The 18,883-nt window shown below is 36.3% G+C and overlaps 1 protein-coding gene across 2 annotated transcripts; it reads left to right on the top strand.

Annotated features, from left to right (window-relative positions):
* Positions 1 to 1,695: 1,695 nt before the first annotated feature.
* LOC140165319 (uncharacterized) lies at positions 1,696 to 14,411 on the top strand. Of its 2 annotated transcripts, none has more exons than XM_072188652.1 (4): positions 1,696 to 1,814; positions 11,778 to 12,349; positions 13,152 to 13,313; positions 14,257 to 14,411. In XM_072188652.1, the coding sequence occupies exons 1-4, from the start codon at positions 1,791 to 1,793 to the stop codon at positions 14,318 to 14,320; spliced, it is 822 nt and encodes a 273-aa protein (XP_072044753.1). In that variant the 5' UTR covers positions 1,696 to 1,790; the 3' UTR covers positions 14,321 to 14,411. The 2 variants fall into 2 exon arrangements, with proteins under 2 accessions (XP_072044753.1, XP_072044754.1); XM_072188653.1 differs by lacking the exon at positions 1,696 to 1,814 and adding an exon at positions 11,486 to 11,567.
* The last annotated feature ends 4,472 nt before the right edge of the window (positions 14,412 to 18,883 follow it).

Here is an 18,883-nt window from a genome sequence, read left to right as displayed (position 1 = left end):
CAAGTTCAAGAATATCATAATAATATCATTATTCATTCATTGTAAATATTATTATTAGTAGTAGTAGTAGTAGTATCATTGATGACTTTTTATTATGATTTTGGTTATGATTTGTGGGGAATGGGGTGCATCCCTCCCCTCATCACGATCCTTCACTGACCTATGCCAAATTTCCAAGTTCAATGTCGACGAAAGAATTTAATAGTTGCCTAGGCAAAGCTGTCCGCTCACAGCAGATTATAGCCCCAATTTAGCCTATTGAAAGAGGCATGGTCCGAATTTCAGTGGCATGGGGGGGGGGGGCACGTGCCCTGGGCGCCACTCTTAGGGGACGTCGAATTTCAGCACAAAATTATTTGAAAGACCAAAAAAAAAAATCGGTAGGCCCCTATGTCCTATTTGTACAAAAATTTCACGCGCTCCGCCGTAATTGTTTCAAGAATTGGGGAGGGCGCCATTATGTATCATTCGGCCTGGGCGCCACAACCACTACGCCAGTGCGGCAATTTTGCATAATCTATGTTCTGTCTTATATTGAGTCCCACCATTAAAACAATATGTTTCCAAATTTTGAGATGTACATGTATGAGAAGCAAAAACGTGTTTGGCAATGCCTCATAGGACATACGCTTCCGGATTTAATCTCGGGCGTTTCACTGAGGTATAAATGAGAAAAATATGAATTTCTTCTGATACCAAAAGAAAAATGGGGGATGAGTCTGTCGATCGGGACAAGGACCTTTAACTTTACCTCAATCATTTTTGAATACTCTCCTCTGTCTTGTAGACCCCTTTCTCCATAATTACCATCTTGCAGGCCCGCACGCATGTGGGTGGAGGTGCTGGGTGCAAAAAGTTCCAAAATGTTAACAATTTGCTATATAGCGTAGCGAGCAAAAAGTTTTTTACCTTTTTGGTCAAAAAGGTTCACATTTTGGGAAGAAAGTCCAAAAGTGGCAAACGCTCCATTACCCGGTACTTTGGCCCGTAGCCCGGGATGAGGGGGGTGCGATGCGATGGTAAACTATTCAAGGGGAAATGTTAAAATATACCCAAGAAGGTCCAAATTAGACAGATAAATTAACGGTTTTACATGTAAAGCTGTTCAAAATACCACAGAAATGCCGTATGACCCCATAGACCAAATCCACCAGGCGTCTACACTACGCATGTCCTTACGTTATGCTTATCCAGAAGATTGACGAATGAGGGCAGCAGTCTACGTGTCCCCCCCCCCCCTCCCCCGCAAAAAAGAAAGATGGAACATCCTGCCTGCGGGCCTGCCATCACTTGATTGGTGTAATTGAGTTGATTGTTGGTCTAGGTATTTGCCATTTAATTCCATAAAAACCAACACCCTAAATTATAAAGTTGGAAAGTGGGAAACTTGTCTGTGTTATTTCTTCTCTAACAATATTTATTTTAAGTTTCTTTGATTCTGTGCATTTTAATCAACCCACCCTTTCAAGTTTCAATGAATGAATATAATTACTGTCAACACCCGGAACGGAAGGAAACAAACAAATAAAATGTCAAACAGTTCAAAGTTTAGGTGAATGATCATTAATTAGATCATAAAGGTTTGCCTGATCTATTTTTGTCTCGACGGAGTTCCCCATTTTTGTTGAAGCTCAGGTGTTCAACGCGTGTATATAAGGAATGAACAAGAGGTTAATTTCATTACATCAACTTCGTATTACATCTTGTGTTTTCTGGTGATTTAGAGCTAAACCATATAACATTACTTTGTGAAATTCTTATCAAAACGAACAACCACGAGAAAAACAATAATGGCCAGCAGTATCTACTTTCAAGTGAGTATACTTAAAGAGGAAGCCCCGCCAGAGTAGTTCTTCTGGTGAACCAAACCTGCCTGGTTATCGAATAAATTAGTGACAAGGTTATCTCTGAGTTTGACAGGCGCTAATTGATGCAGTAACATTAAAATATCAATTAGCACCTGTCAAATTCATAGGTAACCTTTTCACCGATTAATTTGATAAACAGGCAGGTTTGGTTCACCCCAGAAGAACTGCTCTGGCGGGGCTTCCCCTTTAACATGCTTAAGGTTAGCAACTATTTTAAACTGTTGCGATTTGGTAGTTCACAGTATCTTGCGAATGGTAATGAGCTTTGGCAAAATTTGCATTGACCATTTCATAGCGAGTGTGTAGAAGAATTCAAATATCACATAATACTTTTGTAGGCTCTGTGGTTCTTGAGTTATGTTGTAAAAAGGGCTGAGAAAACAACACTTTTGTAAAACGCACATAATTCATTAACAACAATAAAACAAGCAAGTTTTTTAGAGTATATGATTTGTAGAATGAACTTTTGCAAAACATCAAAGTGTTATTTTTCAATAATATATTGATTTTGATAATGAAAATCGATTTTTTTTTTTGGCTGCTTCGACCAACAATAGGCCTACATCGTGTACCCTTAAGGTTAAATACCACTAATTATGTATTACACGGGTTTCAATGGGAAAATGCCTAATTTCGGGTAGAATTTTCTCATATTCAGAACTCTCGCAGTTCAATGCCACTAATATCAGGTGAAACTACCGTAAACGTTCGCCTAATGGCGCTTTTGGATTCTTAGAAATGTGAGAGCGCCATCCTTGTAAAATCTCAACAGCATTAAGGATACGTGTATGTTAAATTGAGCAACCTGGACATAATGCCTCAGAAAAAATATCGTGACATGACCCAATACTTTAGGTCACTATAGGTTAGTTGCTAGAGCAGCAAATGTTTTGGGGTTTCTTCAGGTATTCTTTCTCAAAGTGCCATTGGACTTAATTTGTAAATCGATTAATACGTTATACCTAACTTATTTTGGTAAATCTTTTTATAACATTGTAATTTCTTCATATTTTTTTAATATTCTTCTGTCCAAAATTACACCCTTCTATTGTCTGACCCGTTAGCTCAGTCGGTAGAGGGTGCGCCTTGAATGGTGAATGGTACTTGTTCGAATCTTGATTTCTGCCCCCACTTTTATGTGAAGAAGGGTCAAGAAATGTTTTTGGATTTTGTCCCCATTTTACGAACGAGTATTGTGAAATATTTTTAATTTAATTTTAATTTTCTTATTTTTTTTTAGATAAATAGGCACTGCGAACAAACAGCAACAAAATTTGCTCCACCTGCTACCTGTCAATGCGTGATATATTCCACTACATTTAACAGTTAAATGACCTTTTAAAAAATAGAACGGCCTCAATGTTTCAAATTGTGTAACTACATTACTTTATTCATTTATGCATTATAAATGATCAGCTATTTTTTCTTTTCTTAAAAGGATCGAACCCAAGTAGATCAGACCATTGATCATATAACTATCAGACCACGAGGTAGTTACGTAACTCCGTGATGGTATCGGAACCAAGCACTGTTTGTATGGCGATCATTACGATCACGCTATTTTGGTACGCCTTTTTTGTGTACTGATTATTTCGATCGTGGTTCATTACTAAAGCGCGTGATCCCGTTGACATAGTAACATTACGTAACTTCGATACCGGGCTTCCATACTGAATAGTTGTTGAGTGCACATAATATGGAAAGCCATTAGGGTATTGTGTGCCTTCCAAAGCGCCTTATCGTGTTGTGGAATCCTAGCCAGTATTCAATGATAGCCTTGCGTTTATCGATTGGCTCCAAACAAAGGATTTGACCCGGTTTACAGGGATAGCCCCCATAGTGCAGTCCATTCAATCAAATGTTGTCATCAACCTATTTGATCGTAGTGCATTTTGTTATGTGTGTGAGACGAACTGTCGCGGTAGATGCAATCATGTTGAATGCATTTGAGTAGTCCGCCATGTTTACGGGGTAATACGTCATATGCACAGCCTCTATTCAGTTGGTCGTTGTATGATTTTGTTCGTTCACTCATTCAAATTTTATTTATATCATTTGAAGACTGAGCCTATTATGATACATCCTCCGTAAAATAGTTTCAAACAAATATACCTAGGGATTATTGGGGCAGCGGTTATCTTTTGAATCCTCTTAGAGGGCTATCATTTTTTTTCGAAAGGGGGTCCCAAATTTACAAAAAGTCTGCGTCAATAAAATTGCGCACCCCCTATTTCGGCAACAAAAATTTTATGATCCCAAACCCCAAAATTGTATTGAAATCAGTCTTTTTGAATAAAGTAACACACTTTCTGTGGTCATCGTGTGACTCCCTACATTTTGGTCATAAAACATTTGATGACCCCATCCTATTATTCTTTCCAAGACTTTATGACCCCCCGTATATTTGGGACCCCTCCCTTTCGAATAAAATGATATACCTCTTATGACCACTGATGCATAGGCAAGGACACTCGCGCGAATTGAAAGACTTGTTAATACCTACCATGGTCTCACACACCAGAGAAGATGATAAAAGAGGAGGTCGCTCGCTGCCCACATCAAATAAATAATGTGTGCATCCGCCTATTGATGGAAATAATGATCTAATCCGATTGATCAACTAATACGATAAGTGGCTTTGCGAGTCACGACTGTCTAGCTCTAAACAGCGCATGCCCGGATATCAATTTGTTACGTCAGTTGACCGCGAAATATAATTTCTGTATTGTTTGGCGTGACCGACTGCTAAGGTTGACCCGAGATCCCTGTGAAGAAGACCCTCATTTTGGATCCAAATAGCATTTTTGGACACGTTTGGACACAAAACGGGAGTACATGGAGAAACTGACATGAGTTTGAATTACTGATTGCACTAGTTTTAAGTTTCCGTAAACTGCCGCAAATATTCAAATGCTTATCATTTAAATTTCTTTTCCTTTGACCTTATATTAATTTTACTGGAAAATTAATTATGCTTGACTTTCCATAACTTAACAAAACTTTTGATTTTTAATGGGAGTTGCGATATATATGATGCTTTTTCACTCGTTTAAAAATCATGGTCACCCTGGTTAGTATTATTTTTCTTTAAAGAAAAAAAGCATGATTTGACTGCGAAATTGGGAATTTAACGATGTACTTCCGTGTGTGGAATATTTTCTCCACTAAGAGAACTACCGAATCAGTCGAGCGTGTGTCGGATGAACAGATTACCACAAAGGAAGCTTCAAGTGGTATTTTAAGTACCCAAAACAAAGAATAGTGAATGGAGGTTATCTGTGGGTAATCGGATTATATGTTCGAGCGATCTCCTCTTTTCTCATCTTCTCTGCACACACATAACAAATGCCTATACAATCAGGGACCGTGTATAAAGGGACTGGAAACGGGATTATTGATAGCTATTGTCAAGCTATTGTTATCAGATTATCTTTCACGACCTTCGATTGTATGCGAGTTGCGCCGAGGGCGCGATGTTTGAATTTTATTATTTACTCATGTTGCTCTACAAATTATCAAAAAAAACATCAAAGTATTCCAATATCTTTTTAAGTTATGACAAATTGTGTAAAATGTCTATCCTTTGTCGAAAATAATTTCTGTTTAGCATCGAGAATCATTTACATAGGATTTTGGAGACAAAATGTGATAATTTTGTGGAGATACCGAATGCTAGAACAAACAAAATTATATTTTTTCTGGAATGTGTACACCGTACGCTTGGTATTCCTACTGATTTCGATACTGAAATAATTCTTAAGATGATGTTCTTTGAAGATTTATGTTGGCATTTCTAGAGTCTGTCATTATACTAGCAAACATGTAGGCTCATTTCGCAATGTACAAGACAAGCCAAGCGCAGTGTTGTAACTGTGCTTGATTCGTACTAGGTCTATTGATCAACGTATTATTCATGCTTGCTCAACTGAGGATAATTTGTAAACCAGCAACTCGCATGGTACAATGGATGGAAGACGTTTCCAGTCCCTCCATACAGGGTCCCTGATACAATCAAATAGGTTCATTACAACATTTGATTGAATGGATTGAGTTACTGTAAAATGAACCGATAAAAGCAAAGAATAATGAAAAAAGACACATACAAGATAAAATAATAAAATTATATAAACAATGTTAAAGATAAAATCAAGAAAATAGAGAATAAATTTTCCTCAAATCAGAAAAAAAAAACATTGACAGACATCATAATCTGTCAGAAATTACTGCATGAGATTCGAACCATCAATCTTCTCCACAAGTTATCTTTATCCTCGCACTATAGTCTAATGCTCTGCTCGCTGGGCCACAACGTATCAGTTGAATGATTACCGCATTATCATGAACAAGTTTGTTCGATCTTGTTCATTATTGTATGTGTCGATAGGTTTCACCTTTATCTACACGTACCCTTAATGCTCAGTGATAATAGTCGGCTTTTACAGGGATGGCGCTCTCTCATTTCCATGAATTCCAGAGCGCCATTAGGCGAACGTTTACGGTATATGATTTAGATGCCAAATGAACTTTTGCAAAACATCAAAGTGTTATTTTTCAATAATATATTGATTTTGATAATGAAAATCGATTTTTTTTTGGCTGCTTCGACCAACAATAGGCCTACATCGTTCTACCCTTAAGGTTAAATACCACTAATTATGTATTACACGGGTTTCAATGGGAAAATGCCTAATTTCGGGTGGAATTTTCTCATATTCAGAACTCTCACAGTTCAATGCCACTAATATCAGGTGAAACTATATGATTTAGATGCCAAATGATCAAAAATTCAACATAGGTTGACCTGAGACTTTTCTTGTTTTAACGCACTGAACCGTAAACACCTTAAAATGACAGTGCGCCCTCGAAGCTGAAAGATTCAATATGATAGGGCGAATATTTACTAAAAACCGAAGCCGTGCGTATGAATTTTGGTAGGCCTACTATTACAACAAAAATGTCATATAATGAGAGAAAATGTACCATTTTGAAGCATCAAATTCTAAAAAGGACTTTTTTGGCTATATAACTTGACCAATTTCAGCGATTTTAATGCAGTCTTTTCGAATGCCATGAAAACAAATAGTTACTCGTCGTATTTCAATGTATCGCCCAGGCCTATTAGTGTATTTAACCTTAATAGAAAATAAATGGTTATCGGTATTAGTAACGTAAAGCCAGACCAAGATGCTGATCATCTTTGGCAGACATGTTAGTTTTAAGTTCTAAGATGACAGAGGGACAGGTCTCTAGTTCGATTCCACAACCATTTCAATCACCTGTTTTATTGTATTGCCATGCGAATTTCCTCGTGGCACCTTACGGAGGGCATCAGAATTTGATTTAACTGATTACGAGTGACGTGGTATTCGATAGAATCTAGGGCTGTATAGTAAAATAACCTATTTCTGTAACAAATTTAAGGGGGCACGCAGGATCACTCAAAGTGGCAAATTTTAGACATTGTTTTGTATTATATCTTTAAAAGTTATAAAAGTATACATTTTCAGAAAGGAAATGATGCAAGGAATCCAACTAGCACGGCGGATTCCCGCAAAAATGAGCAGTTTTTGAGAAAAGCGTTAAATTTGATTTTGAAAAAAATTGGCATGGTAAATCAAATTTGGCTTTTCTCAAAATTGCACATTTTAGCAGGAATCCGCCGTGCTAGTTGGATTCCTTGCATCATTTCCTTTCTGAAAATGTATACTTTTATATACTTATCATCATTTTTTTAAAGATACATTACAAAACAATGTCTAAATTTTCCCACTTTGAGTGATCCTGTGTGCCACCTTAAGCAGTAAATACAGTTTGAGCTAATCAGCAAATTAAATACATTACAAATGAGCAAATTACTTGTCTGAAATAACAAGATCAACAAGAATTTGTCTTTAAAAAAGACAAGTTCACGGATCATGTGTATAGTATTTTGAGCTACTTTGGTCTAGCATTTGATATTCATATTAATCTACTCTGCACTTAATATGACAATAAATAAATAAATAAGTGATATGAGGCTTAATAATGATACCTGCGTCTTGACTCTGGAAAACAATTTTTTTTAAACCTCATTTTGCCCACCTACAGGATATGATTTTGTATTTAGGTTTTTAAGCCATCTACAGGAATCAAATTTGGCTATAACTACGAAAAAAGGAATTATTTCCTAGCGTTGTAGCATTACGGTATGTAATAGCATCCAGAAATTATCAAAGTGAATTCTAGACTCACCAACGATTTTCAGTTACTTTGCGACTTTGCGGCACTGCAGGGACTCGAACTCGCAACCCTCCGATTGCGAGGTAGAGCACGTACCGCTGCGCCATATGCTGTAATTCTTCGTATAATTTTACCTTGACATCGTCCTAGAAATATTTATTATGACTGCATGACAGCCGGGATATACCTCTTTAAACTGTGAATACATCCGCATTTTTGAGGTCCCCGGCAAACCACTCAAGCGTATAGAATACAAAATGCTGATATTTGTGTGCGTCATAATAATAGTTCAAAAGGCCACGAAGTTGTTTCTGCCTTATTAATTATTAAGTAAATTAGATATTGTATAAAATTAGGTGAATTAAATGTAGATGATATAAATATATATAGGCATTTACAGGTGATGTGTATTTATTATGATATGCTCGTGGTTTATATAATTATATAGGTCAAATTGCGATTTATGTCAGTATATGATTCTTTCCACACACCAGTGATGAAAATGAAAAGGCATGGGCGTAGCCAGGATTTTTTTGCTGAGGATGTGTAATTTCCAAAAATGTGTTTAACATAATTAAAGGAAGTGGTTCCGTTATTAACTTTTCTTTAAATATTGTAGACCTTCTGGAGTACATTTATTATATGTCCCCTGAAAACTTGATTCATTTTATTTTATTTATTTTTTTTTTTTTTTTTTTTTTTATTTATTTATTTATTTATTTATTTATTTATTTATTTATTTATTTATTTATTTATTTATTTATTTATTTATTTATTTATTTATTTATTTATTTATTTATTGTTGGTCAATTTGTGCGGTGGGTGCTTTGCACCCCTTGGCTACTACCATAGGCTACTACCATACGACTGCATAATTTTTGGCTATAAAGAGCAAAGAACGTCCTGTTAATTTCCTTTAAACGGGAAACATACCGTATACAGATACAAAAGCTTTTATACCAACCTTCCTCTACGAACGCACATAATCACCCCACGTCCCTACCCCTAAAACACTACATCGTCACAAGCCCCATACACATACCCTCCTACCCCCACACACATACCCATATACCCACCATTTATTGATAATGCTTAGCGTTTACACTGTTCAACACAGACACTAACGTAGACTTTCCTTTCCCCGGACCACCATTAGTTACCAGTAGTATGCAACCTCAAAAACTTTCTTCTTCCATATCTTCGACGGAGCGTCCATATCTTCGACGGAGCGTATTATTTCACACATGCACATACCCCACCCACACACCCCTACAAAAATTAAAGAGTCACTTAGATTATTTAATTTTTTTTTCAATTATTATGATACCATTGTCCTACCTACTTGATTTGTTCACCATCACGTCGGATTTGAGGAAAAATTTGCTTTATATTTGACCACAGATTTCGAACTTCACCTTGTGTTTGTTTAGCCCATATTAAATAGTAATCTAGCCCCAGGTTAATTGCAATAAAATAATTCATTTATCCCGTTGAACTATTTATAACTTTACTGAATCATGACGTCAACTATAGCCAGGTATAAAATGACGTTGTGTAAATGAGTAGAAGTTACTTGACTAGTCCGGGTCTACATGGTGTACTGCATGGTCTAGAGGCGAGCTGGTTTTTTTAAATTGAAATGATCACGTTTACTCAGTAAATCAACAGATATTTTATTCGACCAAGCATTTCTGATATAGGCCTTGAGGCAATTAATTTTGTTGATTTATTCTATATTTTAATAATGCATTGCACACCGCCGGTCCATAGAGGCCCTCCATTGTCCGCTACATGTTTGAACCTTTATAGCATATATTTTGATATCTTAATTCTACAATAGTCTTTAAGAGGTACTACACCCCTGCCCAATTTTGTGCCTATTTTTTGCATTTTTCTCAAAAATTATAGCGCATTGGTGACAAGTAAGATATGTATATTATAGGGCAAGGACTACAACTATTGCATTGGAAATTTTATTTCAGCACAGACAACAGTTGTGGAGTTACAGTCAAAAATGAGGGAAACCCAATATTTAATCAATAAATCAATAACTACTTGCCTTGAGTTGCTGAATTTTCAGTGCAGTAGTTGTTGTCTTTGCCCCTATAATATACATATCTTACCTGTCACCAATGCGCTATAATATTTGAGAAAAATGCAAAAATAGGCACAAAATTGGCCAGGGGTGTAGTACCCCCTTAAACCTCTGAATCGTTTATGCACACGTAGAAGCTTGAAAAGTATTATTTGAACACAGGGTCAGGGCCGGATTTACCATTGGGCCATATGGACCCGGGCCCACCCAAAAAATTGCCCTGTGCATCTTCCTTTTTAGCCCGAAAAACACCATGTTTTGGGCCAAAATAGGGTAAATTGCGCGCTTTACGAGCCCGTTATATAGCAAAATTCGCTTTCATATTGGGCTGAAATTTTAACATTTTCACGCGCTTCGCGAATGTCCTAGTAAGATCTATGCTCGTCTCCCTCTAATTGTAATGTTCCCGTCGCAACTGTCGATCTTATATCTAAACCAAAACGTGGCCACTTGAGTGCACATGCCTTCCTCACGGTGAGTTTGGGGGCTCCTATATTTTGGCCTAGCCCAGAGCCCCCAAAAAGGTAAATCGGCCTTGCACATGGTATCCAGCAATGTTTGAAGTAAATAACTTGCATATTGGTAACCCCAAATTAATGTATTAATACAATCAAGGTTTCGTGTGTTGATATACTCACATAGCTAGTGGTGATAATTAGGTCTAATACCAGCTTTAATTATCTTAGCATCTTTTTCAAAGGCAACCGTTTATAGGCCCTATTCCTCATCAAAAAAGTGCATATCCTTTGTTATAAATTGCCGGAGTCAACTATATTGATGAAAAATTAATAAAATTGCTTGAATAACATTTCCAGATTAATATTGCAAAATACGAAACTTCTTAACAAACAAATTGCGTTATTTTCTTTTCAAAAAACTCCTGTTTCCCGAGCGTGGTCTCCTATATACTGGAGGGGATTTCCCTGTTAACATGCTTACAGCGTAAACAAAGGATTCTCCAACAGGAGCCATCGAATGACGTCAATGCAACCAGGGTTACCTTAACCCTGGATCCTAGACCACTCGCTTGATTAATCAATTTATATCAAACAGTAAAGCACAAACACAAAGAATTTCGCGAGTTCAGATTTTTCAGGTTATTTGATTATTATTGACACTTTTGCTGATGAAGAAAGGGTGGAAAGAGGGGAGTTTTTGATCCTGCTTCAGAAGGCCACCACATAATATTATCCCGAGACAGGGATATACCTCTTATTTTAAGCACTATGACTCATTTGGAAATTTATGGTTAAATTAAGCTATAAGAATGGGGATTTCTTGTGCAGGTATATAAACGGTATTTGCAAAAGTTAAGCTCATTTTAGGAAGCATTTTCAGAAAGTATCTAAGGAAAATCAAAATCGAACTGCAAAATAAGAATGACGGTATGTTTGACCAAAATGTTTAATTGTTTTTGTCTTTATCCATAAAAAGGTCACAAATTGATGAAGTTGCTGAAGATTGCATTTGGTTGCATTTTATTGTATTCTATTGAGCATGTTGAGATAAGCTTATAATAATTATATTTTTAAAATCATATATCCTTGAAGTGTTTGCAAGATGTTAATTGTTTGATATTTTCTTGTTCTATACAGGCTCTCATCCTCGCGGCAGCTATTTTACATATATCGCCAGCAACTGTGATTCCTCCTACACCTACAACTCCGTCCACAACATCAGATCAAGATGTTACCTCTTCCTCAAATTCGACATCATCATCTTTGCCTGTAGTAGACGACCAACAAGTCCAATACGACCCCAATCACCCCTCAGGCTCAGATGGGCTAATCCAAATCAACATTACCGTAACGCAACCCCTAAATACCACTGAATCTTCTACCTCCACGGGTACCTCTACCATGTCCACCAGTACATCTGGTACAGGCCCATTCGACGAATGCACAGAACCAGACGCAGATGAACTCGAACGTCGGTTGAGGAGAGCAAATCAGCATCATAAATTTCCCGAAGTTGCTCTCTTAACTAAGGAGAAAAATACACATACAGATATGACAGAGGACGCAAGGTTTTTCCCAACTCCTGAATCACTGACTGGGATAAGGTATACCAATTCTACTTGTCCACATGAACTTCTTGGCGTGACTGGTAACATCAACACCAGAAGTATTTGCCCCTGGACGATCATAGAAGATTACAATCCAACGAGGTAAGATTAATTAACCCCCTGAGCACTACGATCTAACGTTGCCTTTTGATTTGTCAATTAAAATGATATTTTCACTTTAATCACCAATCAGAATGGAGCTTTGCAAATAATTCACCCCATTTTTTTGTGTGGTGAAATTATTCAAACAATGTTGCTGATTGGTCCAATTGATAATGAAAACTTCTTTTTGACCAATCGGCAGGTAGTTCTCATGGCATTTCTATGGAAATTATTAAGACATGGAAATTAAGATATATAGCTATTTTACATCTGATATGGTTGTATTATCATTGTCACTTGGGCTAGTCCTATACATCTTTTCAGCTCTGATACAATGGCGACGACACGGGTGGGGTTCATTCCCCCTCCCCTAAGTTGGGGCAAAATGTATGCCTCCCTTCGATTTGCTCCCCCACTTTGATCCCCCATTGTCTCCCGCCCGGAAAAATTCTAGTGTGAAAGAGAGTAAAATTAACACGCATCTGTAGCTGTCTGTGAGTTGTGACGTCATGCTGTTGTTTCTTCGCTCCTTTATTTTGTACGAATGGAGCGATAATAACATTCAGAAAGCTTCTCGCTGAAAGTTTTACAAATGATGCTTTCCGTCGTACTTCCTACAAAACGCTAAAGCAAAAAAAACAAAAACAGAAAAAAAAAACAAGAACAGCAAATTATCACTATAAATGATGATTGCAACCAAGTTTGTGATCATGCCCAAAAGTAAAGTAATCCTGATAATACAATGCCAAATTATTTTTTTTAATCGCATATTCATAATGATCTTGTGTTGCTGTTTTTTCAGATACCCTCCTACTATTATGGTAGCTCAATGCCGGTGCCCGCGTTGCATAGACCCAAGTATAGCTGAAACGGGTTTCTTAGAAGATGGTGAATGCTCCTGCAAACCTGTCACTTTCAAGATGAAAGTATTGCATAGACGAGAATGTATGATGGGAATTTATATGTAAGTGTATAAAACAAACTTTTAAAAATGCTCTTTTTGAAATTGCTCAATTAACTCAATCTTTAAACAGTTAAAGCTGAATATATACTCAATCGCTGAGAGATGAGCGATTAGTTTCTAACAATTGAAGTAGCGCGCTTTGTATTGCGTTGGGAAAATTGCGCGCTACCTTATTGGTCAAATAACAATCGCTCGTCGCTCAGCGATGGAGTATAAACTTAGCTTAAGGCGCTATGTGACGGGAAGAGTTCGAGCCCCCATATTTTTGTTCTCGTGGAATATCGCTTAAATTCCAATTGGTAAGAAACCTTCTGCTAATTGACCCGGTCTGCGGACCGTCTACCATATACGAAACTCTGGGAGCTGATCCTGGCTGCGATGGTTATTATAAATGTAGGCTGATAAGGGTTCTGCGCTTGTATGGCGCTGCGTCCCTGGATGATGCTAAATGGTTTATAAGGTGTGTCCTGGTTCAAAGTGTCGATCATCGACATTCTGTTAAGCGGAATAATCGTATGTAATTACGCAACAGGATTGTTGACTTGTTTAAAAAAAACCTGTTTTTGAAGTTGATGTGCAGTGTCTTTAATAGGACTTAAGTATCTTGTAGAGATATCGATCAGAAGTATAAAATAGCCCATATACCGTAAAACCTCGTCTACAAGCATATATAGTGTTTTTATGAAACCTAAATTAATACGATACATGCGTAAATATGCTAATACAATAGATTGGTCTTACAATAATACTTGTTTGTATATGCTTGGATCTGTAATTCATTTGCTCAACTCCTTAATGGCGCCTTGATTCATTAAGCTTTCATCAGAAACACTCTATATGCTTGTAGACGAGGTTTTACGGTAGTACATATAAATAAAATAAAAACCCTTGAAATTCAAGTTAATACACTAAAACGTTTCGTATCTTCTTTTTTCTCTTACAGATATGAATCCGTCTATGAAGAAATTCCGGTTGCTTGTTCTTGCGTACGGACCATTACAGTATGAGATTTATACTAGAAATTATTTATTTTATAGAACAAATTTACGTATTTATTTTGCAAAGATTACGTATTTATTTTTATGTGTGTGAAGGAGGTGCGTGGCCAGGACATTTTCAGAGGGGGGTGCATTGGGGAAAGGTAAATTTCAGGGGTGAATTTTGATGAAAATGGTCAAAATGGGCTAAAAATTACAAAAATGCATCCCACAGGGGGCAAGGGGGCAAGACTTCTCACAGGGGCAGCTGCCTCCCTGCCCCCCCCCCACCCTTGGCTACGCCACTGGTATTTAAGTAAGGTACGACCCCAGCGATCCTGTGAGGACCATTGTCTGAAGTCGCTTAGAAATGGTTGAGAAATCGGACAAAATACCCTTACCATTTTAGAAATGTCATATACATGTATGACGAAAACTGCAAGGATATGTCCGTCTTTGATATCGCCTCTCCTATTGGATTTGCACGGAATTCCTTATTGTCTAGCCAGCCCTATTTATTGTATGGGTCGTTGGACTTATAATCTGAGAGCTTGCTCGACATGCGTGGGTTCGAGTCCCCGTCCCACCACCGTGTTGCGCCCGTGGGCAAGGCGCTTTGCCTCGTTTGCCTCACCCCACTCAGGTGCAATGGGAAGCTGTTAGGGGGTAGTCACAGTCGTTATACTGATGAACCATGCGCCATTTGTAGGCAGCAAACGTGATTCCGACATATTCTAATAACGGCGGAATAAATGTAAAGTGTTTTGAGGCCGTTTACGGCATAAAGCGCTATATAAATATCTACATTTATTTTTACTAAATTAGTCAAGTATTCTAAAAGTGCATTAAAAACGACAGGTGTGCGGAATGATGTAGTTTGGGATCTCATAATGCCCCTTTAAGGTAACACGTGACCTTCACGCCCTTCAATATTCAATAACAGTTCCCTTTTTATTTTGTATTATTTATTATTGGCATTTAATAATAGGATCACGTCTATAAATAAATCGTAGATTTATTTTTAGTTTAAGATGCGGAACCTACTCAACAATACGTCACGAACGCACTTTTTTGTTTACTTTGTTTCTGTTTATGTTTACAATGTTCTCAGAGAACACGTGGGCGATTGAACATTATTTTGTTTTGCTACCTGTTAAATAGCAGGCAATATCTTCAAAATAATCATTGTTCCGCTAGAAAAAAAAAAAGAAAATATGGAAAGACTTGATGATGGGCCGCGAATTAAAGATTTGCCCATGTTGAATGAAATCGTAGACATGGTAGAGCTCCGCTCCTTAACTGCCTTCTGAATGTATAATGTTATTTTATGTATTTATATCTATATGGCTAATGAAATGAAGTATTACTATTTTATTTTGTTAATACTTGCTTGTACAATTATTATAGTTATTAATTTATTTGAAATTACTTGACATACGACATAACCAAAGAACAAACGTATAAATTTATACATACTGTACATACTGCCACAATATCGTGAACTTATACATAAAGAATGTATCTTATATTGTATATTATATATAATTTGCTCCTTTTCTTTTCTTCCTCACTTTCTTCTCTATCCTTCTCTCTTGACTTTTTTATTATTATATTATTTTTGTTTCCTTATGATTTGATTTGATTTGTTTTGATTTGATTTGATTTTATCATTATTATTGGATATTATCAGATTCAGAAGGACATTCCTCGTATTCAGAATGCAATTCGATATGACTGATGTGTTCTCAGGTCCCACAAAAATACTGTGCAAACGTTGCTATCCGATTCCTTCAAAAATCACCGACATGAAAAAACTGATATAAATCCGTAAAAACATATTATTTTCAAAATTTTCAAAAAATTTTCAAAAAACAATTCCGTCTAAATCAACCCATTTCGTCCAAAAAACGGTTGTTTTTACTTGTAAACAGCTAAAAAATTCAGAAAAATTCCCCAAAACTAAATCTGGGTCCGTCAAGCCCGCATTTTTTCGTCGGCTTATCTAATCTTATTTACGTGTTTTCTCTTCCTTTTTTTATTCTTCTTCTTATCTTCTTTCCGTTTTCTTTCTTTTCTTCGTGTTTCTTTCATTTTCTCTCTTATCATTCTATTTCTTGATATTAGAGTGTCTAAGAGATATCATAGAATGCTTTAAAAGTCTGGTCTGCAATAGTATAAATATTTATTTACTGTATATATTTTTATAATTATGTAATTATATAAATAATATCAGAGAACGTAATGTTCATGTTTATGTTCGGCAGAACGTTATATTAAACCATGTATGCATTAAATGCAAAACAAAACTCATCCAGTATGGGTGATAATTAAAAGTACATGTCTTATTGACATAATTATTGTATATATTTTGTAAAATAATTATTGTAAAATGTATATTAATATTCAATTTATTATGCAGGGTGTTTCATGTATATTCATATGAAATGTCTTGTTAATATGTACATTGTTTTATAACCTTATTTATCATATAATACTGCCTTTATAAAAATATGTAATACAATTTCCAACAATTTGTTATTTATTGCCGTAATAAAACGTATCAAATATATATCACAGAATTGTCGCAATGTCGTTGAATCTGTTTGCTTTTCCTTGCATTAGAAGCTTAAAATTGTTTTTGAATGTTATGAAAACGTTAAACATTTATACCCTTTATAACCCGACCTTTTAACGTTTTCTGGAAACCTTTTGCGAATAATGTCAAACGTTTCGTATTTGCTGAGTTGCGCACGGTCGTTTTAGTGTCGTTTTTCAGGGCGCAGACCACCAAATAACCTCTCCATTGACAAGCACGTAAGTGTCGTTTCATACTCCCGGGTGACAATTATGTTATTAACATGATTAAGGTAAATATAATTTACTTTATTCAGGCTTTTCTTCAAGTCCCCATGTTCGATTTAAAAGTGAACACTACATGTAGGCGCGAGGAATAAGGATTAGATTTTTTTTTTAATTTAAGCTTCTATTTCGGATGTCTTTATAGATTCGATTTTTATCAAAAATGTTACACATCAATACCGAAAAATACCATTAAAATTGGTTTCGTTAGCGGTTATCAGGAGGCTCTTCATAGTTCATAAGCTTCTATTTTGGATGTCTTTATAGACTCGATTTTTATTTAAAATGTTAAACAGCGCCACTGCTTTTTCAATGCCGAAAAACCATTCAAATTGATTCCGTTTAACGGTAATTCGGAGAGGGCACACTTATCTGACTTAGGGGCGCAGACCCGGTGTGACAAGAATTTTTCACATTTTTACCTCCTCATTTCTGTATTAAGTTTCATTTAAGGGGGTACTACACCCTGCTCAATTTTGTGCCTATTTTTGCAATTTTCTCAAAAATTATAGCGCATTGGGGACAAGTAAGATATGTATATTATAGGGGCAAGGACTACAACTACTGCACTGGAAATTTTATTTCAGCACAGACAACAGTTGTGGAGTTACAGTCCAAAATGAGGGAAAACCAATATTTGATCAATAAATCAATAACTACTTGCTTTGAGTTGCTGAATTTTCAGTACAATAGTTGTAGTCCTTGCCCCTATAATATACATATCTTACTTGTCACCAATGTGCTATAATTTTAGAGAAAAATGCAAAAATAGGCACAAAATTGGCCAGGGTGTAGTACCCCCTTAAGCTTAAATTTTTAATATCTTTATAGATTTTTTTTTTTAAATTAAAAATGTTGAAATGTGATCCCGCAATATCAACACTAAGAGCAGCATTAAAACCTAAAGACCCCATATTTTGTTACCACACATAATGTCACCCAAAGATAGGCTTACTTATTTTTTTTTTAATTTCAATTTGAACAGCAACGAATCACCCATTTATACTGATTTTGTTACTTCTTTTGAAATAACAAAGCCATTTGACATAAAAATTCAATTTTCGAAGCTTCCGATGGCTCACACACAAAAACCCCGTTTAAAAAAGGTAAATTCTCACCCAATCCCCCACCCCTAATATCCAAACGACCCGTCTCTCACCCTCTTTAATTTTCATACCTAGATCTGCACTGATTTGAAAGTAAACGCTTGGATTGAGGCATATACCATTAATCCTCTGACTCTAAAAATAATTTTCAGGACACCACCAACAAGAAACAAACCTTTTTTTAAGCCTGAGGCCGAAAAAAAATATAAAAATCAAATCATATGCCTCAAAGCTGCCACGCGCGTTTGTTTTACAGTGCGCATTTGTCTTTGAGAATTTGCCAATTAAATATTTTCTTCCATTTGTTTTAATGTGTTTAAAAGCAATTGTTGGTATAATGCAGTTTAATTTGCTTGTCAAATGAAACAAATAATTATCCCTGCGGCTGAAATGGGATCACCCTCGTGTTGCCACACGATGTTTTCATAGGGAGCCAATTGGGTGCCTCGTTTGATGTCAGATAAGGAGTTGATATCTAGATGAGTGCCAAGCAAAATAGTTCCCGGTATGTTATAGGCGCAACTAGCTTCCCAGTAATTGTTTGGGATGCTCGGTCGGGTATTTACTTCGGGCGAAAAAGTTGTCCAGAAATCATTATTATTTGGCTGATTCCAGTGAATTTTCTAAA

This window comes from Amphiura filiformis, chromosome 12, assembly GCF_039555335.1.
Source record: "Amphiura filiformis chromosome 12, Afil_fr2py, whole genome shotgun sequence".
Lineage (NCBI taxonomy): Eukaryota > Metazoa > Echinodermata > Ophiuroidea > Amphilepidida > Amphiuridae > Amphiura > Amphiura filiformis.
Note: the sequence above shows the minus strand (reverse complement) of the source record. Positions and strands in the feature narration are given on the sequence as shown.

Bases quoted from the DNA above. Each gene is read 5' to 3' on its own strand.
- LOC140165319 (XM_072188652.1), top strand. From the start codon at position 1,791: ATGGCCAGCAGTATCTACTTTCAA. The intron at 12,350-13,151 runs GTAAGATTAATT...CTGTTTTTTCAG, and splicing joins GAAGATTACAATCCAACGAG to ATACCCTCCTACTATTATGG. The intron at 13,314-14,256 runs GTAAGTGTATAA...TTTCTCTTACAG, and splicing joins TGTATGATGGGAATTTATAT to ATATGAATCCGTCTATGAAG.